At 45.0% G+C, this 14823-nt stretch overlaps 1 protein-coding gene across 2 annotated transcripts in view; it reads right to left on the bottom strand.

Annotated features, from left to right (window-relative positions):
- Nucleotides 1–2727: 2727 nt before the first annotated feature.
- LOC126999990 (G-protein coupled receptor dmsr-1-like) overlaps nucleotides 2728–14823 on the bottom strand; it is a 144808-nt gene continuing 132712 nt past the window's right edge. For both annotated transcript variants that reach the window (XM_050863338.1, XM_050863339.1), the window contains exon 3: nucleotides 2728–5502. In XM_050863338.1, coding sequence (XP_050719295.1) covers nucleotides 4423–5502 — 1080 coding nt within the window. In that variant the 3' untranslated portion in view covers nucleotides 2728–4422. The remainder of the gene's footprint in view (nucleotides 5503–14823) is intronic.

Genomic DNA, 14823 nt, shown 5'->3' with positions numbered 1-14823 from the left:
AAGAGGAGGAGGAGGAGGAGGAGGAGGAGGGGGAGAAGGGGGAGAAGGAGGAGGAGGAGGAGGAGGAGGAGGAGGAGGAGGAGGAGGAGGAGGAGGAGGAGGAGGAGGAGGAAATCCGTGTTGTATAAAATGAATCTTTTCAAAACAAGGCGAAAACGCTTTGAAAATCAATTTCGTATGAACCACTGAACACTTAAATGTGTGTGTGTGTGTGTGTGTGTGTGTGTGTGTGTGGTGATAAATATACATGTTAAAAAAGATTACACGTTTGGTTAAGTTCCTATGTATGTATGTATGTATGTACGTATGTATGTATGAATATTTATCTGTTCATATACTGTTCATTTTCTCATTTGTTTTAGAGGCTCGAGCGTTCAGGGTATTGGACAGTATTGTATTAAAGCAAATGGTTCTATACTTTGTCATACTCTCGGCAATTAGTTTTAGCTTCCCTCTGCTCTCTCTGTGCCAAGTTTAATTTATAGTGTGTTATGTGCGTGTTTAAATTTTCGTTCGACTTGATATTGTGAGGCTGCATATTGTGATTCTTATTTGTGATGGCTGTGGAGGTTTGGTGTGATGGTAATAGTAGTAGTAATAGCAGTAGTAGAAGTAGGAGTAGGAGAAGGAGTATGAGTATGAGTAGGAGGATGAGGAGGAGTAGGAGGAAGAGTAGTCGTAGACACATTGTTGCTGTCGTTTGTAGTTCAAGTCGATGTTTTAATAATAATATGAATAAAACTAATTAAAATGATAGTGGTGATGAAGACAAAAAATACAAATAGCAATAACAATAATAAGAAAACATCATTATAGAAACAATAGCCACAACAATACTAACAGTCCCTCCACTAATCAGCTTCGCCGTAAGTAGAACACGCACCAACGCCTCCATACACAAACGCACCTGCACAAACACCTAACTTCTCTGTCCCGGAACCTACCAATCATTTAATGGACTTTGCACCTCTCCCGACCCCTGCACCTACTCTCTCGGCCCACAACCTCCCCCCTCTCTCCTCATTATCTCTCCTTTCTTCATCTCATCCACTTCTCTGACCTCCTCCTCCTCATTGTCCTTCTCCAAGACGTGTGATTGGAAGGGCTTCGGCTAGGTGCTTCCCATTATATGCAAGGAGACGGTGGGAGGGAGGTGGCGAGGGGCAGGTGGTGGTGGTGGGAGGGAGGTGGTTGTTATGGTGGTGGTGTTGGTGGATGAGTGGGTACGCAGCGGGGATTGACTGGACAGGATACTCTTGAAGGGCAAACATGAACCCCAGAATAATAGGGTTGGCACGTGGCTGGGAGGGTGTTGTGGATTACTGACTATTGCGGAGGAGCTTCTGAGGGCTCTGATTGCTGTTTACCTGCCTTTCTTTGTCTCGCCGTCTTGATTCACGCCGGACTTGGGGACACATAGGAGCGAGCGAGGAGACGGAAACTAGGTGTGTTGGTGTGTAGGTGTGAAGATGCGACGGTGTGAGTGTCTTGGTAGTAGTAATGGATGGAAAATGATGTGATGGTATGGTGGTGTGTTCGTGTGTGTTACGGCAGAGTGTGTTAGTGGGAGTGAAGGATGGGAGGTGTGAAGGTGTGGCGAAGGTGTGACAGTGTGTGTGTGTGTACTGTGTTGGCAGGAGTGATGAATGGGAGAAGGGAGGCAAGGAAGGGAAATGGAAGACGGAAGGAAGTAAGAATATAAGGGAAAGGGAGGTAAGAGAAGGAAATGAAGGTATACAGGAGTGAGATAGAGAGAGAGAGAGAGAGAGAGAGAGAGAGGAGAGAGAGAGAGAGAGAGAGAGAGAGAGAGAGAGAGAGAGAGAGAGAGAGAGAGAGAGAGAGAGAGAGAGAGAGAGAGAGAGAGAGAGAGAGAGAGAGAGAGAGAGAGAGAGAGAGAGAGAGAGAGAGAGAGAGAGAGAGAGAGAAAGTGGAAGCAAAAAGAAGGATATAGTGGTTAGTTTTATTGGGAGAGGGAAGTAAGGAGAGAATGGGGAGAGTGAGATCAGGAAAGTAAATAAGGACCGCAAGTGGGGGAGAAAGTGGAGAATAGAAAGAAAAGTGAGCTTGCAGTAATCTAAAAGGATGAAATAGCAGGAGGAGGAAGAGGAAAAGGAAGAAAAAATAAAGAGACAGAGAGAGTGATCAGAGAAACTAGAAGCACCACTACGTAGCCAAGGGAAAGAAAAGGTAAGCAAAGGATAAAGAAGAGGATAAAAGAAGAGAAGAGGAGGAGGAGAAGATTAGGAGGAGGTGGAAGACAAGAGAGATGAAGACCACTGAGGCACCAACAAGTAATCCAGAGAAAAATAAAGTCAAGCAAGGGATGAAGAAGAGGTTAAAAGAAGGAAGAGGAGAAGAGATGAGGAGAAGAGGAAGTGGAGAACAAGAGTGAAAGAGTACTCCCGGGCACCAACAAAGAAAAAAATGAATAAACAGGCTTAAAGAAAGGAAGGGAAGAGGCGAAGAAGAGGAGGAGGAGGAGGAGGACAGGAGTGAAAGAGAGCTCCCGGGCACCAACAGAGAAAAAAAAAGGATACACAGGGGATGAAGAATAGGCTGAAAGAAAGGAAGGGAAGAGGCGAAGAGGAGGAGGAGGAGGAGGAGGACAGGAGTGATAGAGAGCACCCGGACACCAGCAGGTAACCCGATGTTTATTCACTACGGGCCAGGTGTGTCGCGATGGAAAGTCGAAAAATTCATACATAAATTGGCTTACGGCGTATAACATTTGTGTGTGTGTGTGTGTGTGTGTGTGTGTGTGTGTGTGTGTGTGTGTGTGTGTGTGTGTGTGTGTGTGTGTATTTTCTCATCCCACGTCCTATTCAATATTCCATCTGGCCAAAGAAAAATACATTAATGGTTATCGGAGAGAGTGGAGAAGTAAGAGGAGAAGAAGGAAGAGGAGGAGGAATAAGAATAGGAGGAGGAGGAGGAGGAGAAGGAGGAGGGGTGGGGGGTGGGTGAATAAGACGTCATTTACAATAATATTCTCATTAATATTAAACCTTGTTGGGTCTCAAACACACACACACACACACACACACACAAGACGGAGTTACTACATAAACCAGCTCAATGGCCTCTTGCTGAAATGCATCTGGAAAACACGGAACAAACAATTGCCTACAAATATAACACAGAGAGAGGAGGAAGAGGAGGGAAGAAGAGAAGGAGGAGGAGGAGGAAGAGGGGAGGAGGGGGAGGAGGGGAATTCGTGGGTGCGTGTAGGAAGTGTTGGAGTGAGGAATACAGTGTTCATTCACTGCCCCAGCAAAGGAGGAAGGAGGGAGAGGCGATGGAGGGGGACGAGGTAGGAGGAAGGGTGAGGGAGGCGGGTGGTGGGGCGAGTCTCGGCAAACAGATGGATAATAATACGTAACATTCCAAGTCACACCTATGACGGCACCTTCCGGGCCACGGATTAACTTAAACACCGTTAAAAATGTACACAAAAACAGTACACCGATACACAATGACTCTGTTCTCTTAAGGTAGCAATAATAATAATGATAATGATAATAATAATGATAATAATAATAATAGTAGTAACACTAATAATACATACATACATATATCATACATACACATATCATACATACATACATACAAACGTCCTCGTCCTCTACCGTTCTATACAAACCCCGGCAAAGCGTATGGTACACACACCGTCATCGAACCTTAACTAATTGACTTTCTATTGTACTCTGTGGACGCGGCCGTGTCCTGGGGGCCTCGCAGGATTGGGAGGACTCCAGGACAGACACACGGCAGCCATTTCGTGACAACTTGGCAAATTTGCTTTTGTCCTCCACGGCAGCTGCTCACACGCCTTCTTACCGCCGATAATGAGGTGCGCGGGGCGTGTGCCTCCTCGCGCCTCGCCTCGTCGTCCCTGCACGGTGGGCGGCGCCACGTTAACAAGCACTCAGGAAATACAAATAAAGGTCTTGTCCTGTCCGTCCACGCGGCTCATCACTGCCGCTGCTCACCGCCCGTCCTCGCCTCCCGGGGGTACACGCACGGCGGGGAACACGCCGAGATGTTATGGACAGGGGGAGGGCGAGGGCGGGTGAGGTGACTTCGAGGGGGAGGTGGCTGGCGGACTAAGGTGTAGCATGCTGTGCTGTGTCCGGGGGAGGGGCCAGGCGGGGAGGGCTGGTTCCCGCCGCCTCATTCTCGAGTGCGCCAGGAAAGCTGCCGTGATCGCGCTGATGTATTCACGTGTTTGCCACCGCTCCGTTCAAGCCTATCTGTCCATTAGTTTCAGCGTCACGTCTGGGGCTCGGCGCGTGTGTACGGAGGAGATCATAGCGTGTGGCGTTATAAACGTTCAACATTAATTCCTGTCTTAATCATAGTCCTCCTCCATCAGCAGGCGATAGGGCCTCCGCGCCCTCACCGCCGCCGCCTACACACCGCTCGCTACACGTGCGTGATGCAGGTGTTGTTGCTCTCCGTGCCGGGGTCGGTGAAGGTGCCCGTCATCCAACTGGGGAGGAACCGCTTCTTGCGGACCCCAAGGACGGGCGTGCAGCACGGCTTGAACAGCTCGCTGAACGTGTCGCGGAACTGCTTGCTCATGGCGCAGTACAGCAGGAAATTGATGGCGCTGTTGAGCAGCACCAACATGTCCATTATCTCGCCGAGGTTGCTGTAACACGGAAAGAACTCTGACCCGAGGATGACCGTCAGGAGGCTGAGGACGCCCTGCGGCACCTCAGACGCCAGGAATAGCACCAGAATGACCAGTAGCATCTTGGTGACTCTGTCCGCCACTCGCTCTGCGTCGTTGGCGCGACCCGACGAGTTCATGAGTTGAGCTCGGCGACGTGCGGCGCGCAGCAGCTCCCTTATGATTGCTATCGAGAGGATGGTGAGAGCTACGCACGGCAGCAGTTTCAGAATGACCGAGTAGATCCAGAAGGTGATGTTCTTGAGAATCTCCCCGTGGGCTAGTGCTAGGCGGCTCAGGTCCACCCGGTACAGCGTCTCGCCGTTATAGGTGAACGGGATGATGGTGAAGTTGAGATAATTAGGGATATTGAAGATAACTGAGCAGAAGAAAGAAGCGGCGATGACCCTGAGCGTGCGGCTCATGTTACACCAGGTGGTGTTGTTCTGCGGGTAGGCGATGGCGATGTAACGCCAGACGGCCAGCGTCACCGTGAGGCCGATGGAGATGGTGTGGAAGACCTGGCTCAGGTGGGCGTGGATGAGGATGAAGACGGCCCAGCCCCAGGAGAACTGTTCGGTGCGGGACTCCCACTGCCACACGTACTGCATCGTGTACGGGATGTACTCCACCATCACCAGCAGGTCCGTCACCGCCAGGCCCGTCAGGATGGCGTTGGTCGGCGACACCATTGAGCGGCGGGTCAGCACCACCATGTTGATCACGTTGGCCACCGAGCCGAACACGCACACCACCAGCGACATGCACCCGTGCACCGGCTTGTAGCTCTCGCGGAAGTCCTTCCACCCCGCCGACGTGCAGTAGCTCGCCTGTAGGAAGGAAAGAAAAATGGGTAGTGTTCGTCAAACTCATAATCGCTGCCATAACCATTACAGGAACAACGGAACAAATTGCCTTCATCCCAGTCCAGAAACGGCGAATCTTTTTTTATGAGTGTTTGTGAAGGGAAAACACGCTCCCGCCTCCCGCGCCAGACCATTGCCGTCTCGATAATACATGTATTATCGAGATGGCAATGGCCAGACGCCCTGGCTTATTACCGGCTGGGCGGTGTGGAGGGGAAGGAAGGGCGGGGGCATGCGGAGGGCAGAGATTAGAGGTGACGAGGTGAAACAAAGAGTTCCTCTCAGAAGTATACGATTAAATATTTATTTCATCATTTTATCACCTTAAAATCTAATGCCTATTTAACCTATCCAATCCCCCTAGCTGCCTACTGGTCATACAGTTGTCAAAATACATGTCGAAGAAGAGGAGGTGAGCGCATGGAACATAAAACTGACTAGATGAGTGGGTGGGGCGTGGAGATGCAGAATTATGTGAAAGGAAAGCTGAACTGGAGGGCTTTAAAAAAAAATACGAAATGCAAGAGTAGTACGCGAATAGTGCAAAGAGAAAATGGGCTGAGAACAAGATACAGAAGCACAAAAGACACACGGCTATACGAAAAAACACAAACGAGGAGACAAAAAGAACATAAAGGGACAGATAGATACGGTTGTTCCTAATGTCAAGGTACCAAAACGAAACGAAACCCACAATGCCCATGACTCGTCCAGAAAGTTGAGGCAATCAGGCAATGGAATCCGGATAAACCAGTGCAATATTTTTTTTTCTTTTTTGGGGGTCATCGCATGCACACGACTGCACTGCGTATTTCTTTTTCATCAGGTTACTTTTTTTTTTTGAAGGGTAGCGTGTTTATGAAAGTGTGCATGTGTGTGTGTGTGTGTGTGTGTGTGTGTGTGTGTGTGTGTGTGTGTGTGTGTGTGTGTGTGTGTGGGAAGGGGGGGCTGTAAAAGTTTCTCGTAGTTGCTATAAAAAAAATGCTGCAGTCTTTTATATATTTTGACCTATTTGTGCTGTCTGTTTGCTAGTTTGCCTGAGTGTTTATTTGTAATTACTTAATGTCTTCCTTTTTACGGTGAACATTGATTTTTTTCTTTCACTAATCAATCATCCTTTATGTTCTTGTTTTTATATGTCTTTGGTTGTTATCCTTCTCGTCGGCCTGTCAGTCAGTCAGTCAGTCAGTCAGTCGTCACTTTGCCTACCTATCTGTCTTACTGTCAATACGTCAATCCGACCAAGCACTTCTTTTCGATAGGGTTATTTTTCCATAGTTATTTTTTAGTACACAGCACACAGCGTTTGGTCTGTCCATCAATCTTTGTATGTTATTGCTCTCTCTCTCTCTCTCTCTCTCTCTCTCTCTCTCTCTCTCTCTCTCTCTCTCTCTCTCTCTCTTCATATTTTATTCACTATCCTTCACATGGTGCAAAGGGCAAGGGCTGTCTTATTTAAGTTTCCTGACGTGGGAGTGTGTGTGTTTATGTGTGTGTGTGTGTGTGTGTGTGTGTGTGTGTGTGTGTGTGTGTGTGTGTGTGTGTGTGCAGGGTATTTTCAGGCTCTGACAAATATACGGACACACAGGGAAGGAACAGAAAGGGAACTGAGATAGATGAGCAGAGGAGAGGAGAGGAGAGGAGAGGACAGGAGAGGAGAGAAGAGGAGAGGAGAACAAAAGGGTGGAGGACTATTAGAAGCGATAAAATATAACAAGAGAGGAAGAAAGATAACAGCGAGGAGATTTACGAGAAAAGAATGGGATGGGGTTAGAAAGTTGGATATATAGAGGGAGAGGAGGAAAAGGAAGAGGAGGAGGAGGGGGAGGGGGAGGGGGAGGAGGAGGAGGAGGAGAAGGAGAAAACGTTGAGGCTTAGCGACAAATGACCTGAGTCTTTGCCTGAGAGAGAGAGAGAGAGAGAGAGAGAGAGAGAGAGAGAGAGAGAGAGAGAGAGAGAGAGAGAGAGAGAGAGAGAGAGAGAGAGAGAGAGAGAGAGAGAGAGAGAGAGAGAGAGAGAGAGAGAGAGAGAGAGAGAGAGAGAGAGAGAGAGAGAGAGAGAGAGAGAGAGAGAGAGAGAGAGAGAGAGAGAGAAATCTGAAACTCGCGGGGACTGACTTTACCACTTCGAAACAAAATAAGAGAAATACATTACAAACTTTCGAAGCAGAAGGGAAAAAAAAACCATGAAACAAACAAACAAACAAACAAACAGGACAAACACTAAGAGAATGAGAACAACAAAACAACAAAAAATAATAAAAAAAAATCGTAGCTAAATGTCTCTGGGCCGCCGCCTCGCCCGCGCACCTCCAATATAGAGTAATTAAGGTGAATCGGCGCGCGTGATGGGAGGCCGAGGGAGCGAGACCGACTGTTGTAATGGTGCTTCTGGTATCGGTCCGCCTACCTGTCTATATATTAACTAATCTCTCTGTCTCTCTCTATCGATCTACCAATCTATCTGTCTATCTATCTGTCTATCTATATATCTACCTACCTGTTATACTAGAGGGAGAGGAGGAAAAGGAAGAGGAAGAGGAGGAGAAGGAGGAGGGGGAAGGGGAGGAGGAGGAGGAGGAGGAGGAGGAGAAAGAGAAAACGTCTATGAGAGAGATCGACAGAAAGAAGGAAAAAATGGGAAAAATAGAAAAAAAGTATAAAAAGATAAACACAAAAAACAAAACAAAAAAGTAAAAGAGAATAAAAAAAGATACAGATATTGAAAACAAGAAAAAAGGAAGAGAAAGAAAATGAAATATAACAAAGAATAGCAGATAAATACATGGATTGAATGCTGGAGAGAAAAAAAAATATGCTTGTGTGTTTTGAAATTATTGATTATTGACCAGAAAAAAAACAAATGCCGCTGCCTGCCTGACTGACAGACCGACTGACTGACAGATCTGCAGTGATCGAGATCGTTAAGAGACTAACCAGCCGAGTGATTGACTGACCGATATTCTGACCACACGATGATTCTCTCTCTCTCTCTCTCTCTCTCTCTCTCGGCCCCCCCCCCTAATCGCGGCAAACAATAGCTTGAGTGAGGAAGCCGTTGTTTTATATTACTGAAGCTTAAAAATAACAATAAAACAATCAATACAAGTGTGTGTGTGTGTGTGTGTGTGTGTGTGTGTGTGTGTGTGTGTGTGTGTGTGTGTGTGTGTGTTAATTTGATGACTAATTGAGTACACGAAAAGCTACTAACAAAATAATATACTACTGGAGGTCACACACATGGGTAATCGCTGACAATAGTATTTTAAGTATCCGAAATTGCGTGAATAATCAGCAACACACAGCATAACACACACACACACACACACACACACACACACACACACACACACACACACACAAGCACAAACAAAAAAACCCCATAACCAAGCAAACCTCAATTACATCTCATATGATATAAAAAAAGATAGGTCACACAGATACACAACGATCATGAAGTGTAATGTATAATAGATGATAGACCATGACATTCCACTACCGTCATCTTCATCATCATCATCATCATCATCAAAAGCAGTAACACCATCATTATCTACTATGACCATCACCACCGTCATTATCATTATCAATTGTACCATCATCATTGTCACTACCAACAAAAGTAACACTATTCATTATCACCACCACCACCACCACCTCCGTCACCACCACCACCACCTCCGTCACCACCACCACCACCTCCGTCACCACCACCACCACGTCCGTCACCACCACCACCACCTCCGTCACCACCACCACCACCTCCGTCACCACCACCACCACCTCCGTCACCACCACCACCACCTCCGTCACCACCACCACCACGTCCGTCACCACCACCACCACGATCCTCCTAGCCCATCCCCACCACCACCACCACCTCCGTCACCACCACCACCACCTCCGTCACCACCAACACCACGTCCGTCACCACCATAACCACGATCCTCCTAGCCCATCCCCACCACCACCACCACCACCCCACACCATCAAAATCATCTCCATTATCAAAAACAATATTACACAACCTTCCCTCCTGAGACTGATGGCCCTTGAACCGGAAGCCTCACTAAAAGAATTTAAATTGGGAAACTTTGCGAAGGACGAAACTCTGACAAAGACCTGGCGAGGGGAGGAGTGTTTGTGTGGGGGATTAAAGTCATAAGACACACGGCGGGGATACTTGAGGTTCGTCTAGGGTTAGTGGGTGATTAAAACAGGTGTGGCGTCCGTAGTCAGCTCTGAGACGTGCGCCTGGTACACAATTTTGCGTCAGAGGTTTAATGTATTCCAGATGATGCAAAGAAGCTACATTAAAAAGTCATGCGATACTTTGAAGACTTTGATATGCGTGCTGCTTTGGGGTGGATCATATAACAGAAAAGAAGAAAGAGATAAGATAAATGCCTCAAGACTCACCATGTCGACGTTATATTGCGTCACAGATTAATATATTCTAGATGATGTAAAGTAGTTATATTAAAAAAGTCGTGGAATACTTTGTAGACTTTGAGATGTATGCTACTTTGGGGTTTATGGAAAAGAAGGAAGGTATAAGATACACGCCCCAAGGTAACTATAAGATTCACGTTGTACACAGAATATTTTGACGTAGTTTGGTAATGAAAGAAAGTCTTGACATACTCTGAAGACTTTGAGATGTGAGCTATCTTGGAGTGTATTGAAAAGAAGGAAGATATGAGATAAAAGCCTTAAGTTAGCTCTAAGACGCCTCTGTAAACACACTATTAGGTCGCAGATTCAATATATCCTGGATGATGTAAAGAGGGTCTGGAAAAAGGTTGTCCATTACTTTGAAGACATGGAGATCTGTGCTATTTTGGGGTGAATAAAAAAGAAGGATGACAAAAATAAATGCGTGATAGTGTAACAAGACTTGAGGTATTTGAAGTTTTGGGATAAACTAAAAAGGAGGACAATGGAAATAAATGTGTGATATTGTGACAAGACTTGAGGTATTTGAAGTTCTGGGATGAACTGAAAAGAAAAGAAAATGGAAATAAATGCGTGATAGTGGAACAAGAATTGAGGTATTTGAAGTTTTAGGATGTACTGAAAAGGAGGACAATGAAAATAAATGTGTGATAGTGTGACAAGACGAAGTGTTTGCTGTTTTAGAATGACGTAAAGAAAAGAAAAATATTAAATAAATGTGATAATATTACAGATTTTAATGCTTTTGTTGTTAGACGTGAATTCAAGGTAAGGAAAACATAAGCTAAATGCGTGTTAATGTGGCAAGACTAAAAGGGTTCGCTGCTTTGTGGAGAATTCAAGAAAAGGAAGATATCACTAAGACTACTGAGGCGTTTGCTGTTTCGAGATACTTGCAAAATATTGGAGTTGGGAGACCATGGAGGAGCAGTAAGTAGCGGGCTTTTTTTTCCATTATTGTTTTTTTTTTTTTTTTACGCCCTTGAACTGTCTCCTCTGCTGTAAAAAAAAATGGTGTACAAAAAAATATGTCTCAGTCTCAGATCCAATTACTAAAGGAACGTACGATGAATGGATGAGTTTACAGGGAAAAGTATGAATGTATATAGAGTTGCCTCGAGATAACTGAAACAGAGAAACAACAAATAAGAAACTGAACGAGAACAGAAAAAAACGAACGTAGGCGAACAGAAACAAGGATTTTCACGCTACATTTTCTTTTTCGGGTCCGCGTGTTGCAAGCTTTCTCTACGCTCTCCCACTCTTCCCTCTTTGCTCTTTGGTCTGTCTGTGGCTTAAAAAAATATCCGTGCAATATCTATGCGAAAAAAATAACGCGTATAAAATAAATAGGACGACAAGATCAAGAGGCATACCATGAGAAATTTTGCTGATAAAACATAGATAAAATGAATGATACTCTGAAGGCAATGTTGCGGAAGGAAGCGCTAGATTAGATAGAAGAAAAAAAAGATAAAGAAATGACGAATACTGTTACTTTCTAAACAACAAAAAATATAAGCATCATATAATTTGTGTAGAGTTTTGAGCAAATAGGAAACTGATAAAATAATAGAAAAGATTATTACAACACACGCTTTATGTAACACACACACACACACACACACACACACACACACCACGATCCTCCCTGCACTACACACACCAAAAACTTATAATTACCATCAACCACCTAACTAACCCAACAACGAAAAAGAAAAAAGGTCATCAGAAAGAAAAATATAAGTCAGATAAAAAAAAACACATCCCAAACTTCTCGATAAGCGAGCTATGCTGTTATGCTCGGCGGGCTGAGGTATAATCACGTGGAAATTAACAAGTCAATACATATGCAAATCACTATATTGAACCGGCCGTAGAGCGTGTCTGGGGATGGCGTGTCCTTTAGCTCCCTGCCAAAAAAATCTTCTACGTGGTCAAAAAGATAAAAAAATGAAATGTGATGTGGGAAAAAATATTTGTGAAATTGATATGGAGAAAAAGATAGATAGATAGATGAGTAGATAGATAATTAAATAGATAGATAGGTAGATAGATGGATAGATAGATAGATAAATACATAGGTAGATAGAGAGATAAGCAGTTATAGATAGGTAGATAGATAGATATAGTGAAAGAAGGAAAGAGTAGAAGAAGGAGAGGGGAGGTACTGAAAGAAGACAGAAGAAGGACGAAGGAAATTATGAGAACCTGTAACGAAGAGGGGAGGGAACATGGACGCAGAGAGAGTAAAGAGAACAGAAGGAAGAAGAGAGGAAAATTAGGCGAGAAGATGAATGATGCGGGAAAGAAATGAGAAGTGAAAGAGAAGTGGCAGAAGAGAAGAGAATGTCTGAAGAGATGGGCAAAGAAGAGACGAAGCAAAATACGGTGAAATAAAAGAAAGACAAGGAATAAAGAGAAGAAAACGATTTAGACTTTAAAGAAGAAAAAGTGGTATGGAAGAATTCTGAGGCGAGGTCTAAGTGAAGGTGAAAAATGTATGCTAAAAAAAAGAAACATGCAAGTCAAGAATCAGGTATCAACTCCCCTCACGATCATCATTATCATCATCACCATCACCACCGCCACCACCACCTAAAACAACAGCAACAACAAGAACAACAATGACACCCAGGTCTAGACAGTTGAAGGGTCGGGTCACTTTAGGAATAACACCAAAACAAATATTATTTCTCTCTCTCTCTCTCTCTCTCTCTCTCTCTCTCTCTCTCTCTCTCTCTCTCTCTCTCTCTCTCTCTCCGATGGAACAGGAAACTTATAACCAAACTTTTCTCGACTAATCTATTTTTTCTTTCCTTCGAGTCACACAAAAAAAACAGGAGGTATTCGATATTTCAAGAGTGTGTGTGTGTGTGTGTGTGTGTGTGTGTGTGTGTGTGTGTGTGTGTGTGTGTGTGTGTGTGTGTCGGCTTTCACGCCAAACATCCACACTGATGAAGTCTGTACATTTCTCTGTAAAGGATTTTGTGTAAGGGGAAACCTGTAGGGCGTTGGGGGGGGGAGAGAGAGAGAGAGAGAGAGAGAGAGAGAGAGAGAGAGAGAGAGAGAGAGAGAGAGAGAGAGAGAGAGAGAGAGAGAGAGAGAGAGAGAGAGAGAGAGAAAAAAAATAAGGCAACTCGCGGGCAAAGCATAGCAGCATCAGGTGACCGTGCGACTAGACATGCCCGCACAGAGAGAAACGTGTGAGGCTGCGGCGTGGATGAGGGTGCTGGTGTACTGTGACGATAGGTTGGGTGATACTTTTATCTCTGTATTTAACTGAGGTGAAAATAGGTGAGGGAGTGACTTGTATAAACCCCACTGCTACTCTTTATTACTGTTTCTTATAGGAGTATTGCTGATAGGAGTAGAAGTAGTGATTTTTTTTTTGCTTTTTAGTTTTGCCCTTGAGTTGCTTTACTGTAAACAAAAAAAAAACACCATTGCCACACCATAACTATCACCATCATCATCACCGTCACTATCAACACCACTGCCACAAAACGCTTATTCCAGAAAGTGACGAATGAAAAACGACACCTTTTAACAGTTGCATCATTCTCTCCCACTCCCACCTCGTACTGATGCTGTTTCTCTCTCTCTCTCTCTCTCTCTCTCTCTCCCCCTGACCGGTGATAAATTTAGCAGGAGTCCAGTGAGTAGAGCAGTAAAGCAAGCCTAACAAAGTGGAATGGCTCTCTAGGTGGGTGGGGGATGAGTGAATGGGTGAGTGAATTAGTAACTGGGATGTGTCGGAGAGGTGGATGAGGGTATGAAGGCAGAGGTTGTGAGTGGATGAATTGATGGGTGAGTGACGCTATGCAGGTAGAAAGTGTGAGAGTGAGTAGGTGGATGAGGGTATGAAGGCAGAGGATGTGAGTGGATGAATTGATGGGTGAGTGACGCTATGCAGGTAGAAAGTGTGAGAGTGAGTCGGATGATGGTACGTAGGTAAAGAATGTGAGTGGGTGAGTGAAGGAGTGGATGAGTTAGTAGCTTGGTGGATGAGTTTGAGAGGGAGGGATGTCTGGCCCGAAGGAATAATCATCAAAGAGAATGCAGCAGCTGGGGCAGGTGGAGAGAGACTACTAGAAGCTATTGGAGGATTGCAATGTCCCTGTGGCTGAAGTTGCTGGCTGGGGAAGCGGCAAGACAAGGTGATGGATTTAGCAAGCACGTGAACCTTAGAAAAGCGGGGAGGGAAGAAAGAAAGGAGACTAAGGGAATCACTGAGGAAAACAGAAACGTGGGATAGAAGACGGGATGGATTAAGAATGCTCCCCAGTGTCAAGAAAGGAGGGTGCGGAAAGAAAGGTGATTGAGAGAATTACTAAAGGAAACAGGAACGTAAAGCAAAAGTAATGATTATAGCAGACACTTAAATTTCAGAAAGGCGGTTTGGATAGAAAGGAGATGAAGGGAAAAAGTGAGGAAAACGGGAAAGATGAAAGGGGAGTGGGCAGAAAGGAGAGTACGAGAATTACTAGAAGAAAACAGTAACGTAAAAGAGAAGTAATGGATTTAGCAAACACTTATAATTTCAGAAAGGGCATAAGGAAAAAAAAGAGATCAAGGGAATTTCTAAAGGGGCTTCGGGGCGTAAAACAGTAGACGTGAAGGATTTACCATGCTCTTAAGTTTCAGAAAGTGGTTAGGGGAAAAGAAGGAGATTAAGGGCCAGTTCGACAGTTCAGTACAGTCATTGTAAGCGCCCAAACCAAACTATATTCTCTACAATGATTCGTTACTTCTACTCGGTACCAGATATCAAAGAGATTTCCTGTGTGGATTCGTAAACTTTCCTACTTTTTATATCAACGCCAAACAC

This window comes from Eriocheir sinensis, chromosome 17 (genome assembly GCF_024679095.1).
Source record: "Eriocheir sinensis breed Jianghai 21 chromosome 17, ASM2467909v1, whole genome shotgun sequence".
Classification (NCBI taxonomy): Eukaryota; Metazoa; Arthropoda; class Malacostraca; order Decapoda; family Varunidae; genus Eriocheir; species Eriocheir sinensis.
This window is presented reverse-complemented; position numbering and strand designations above follow the sequence as displayed.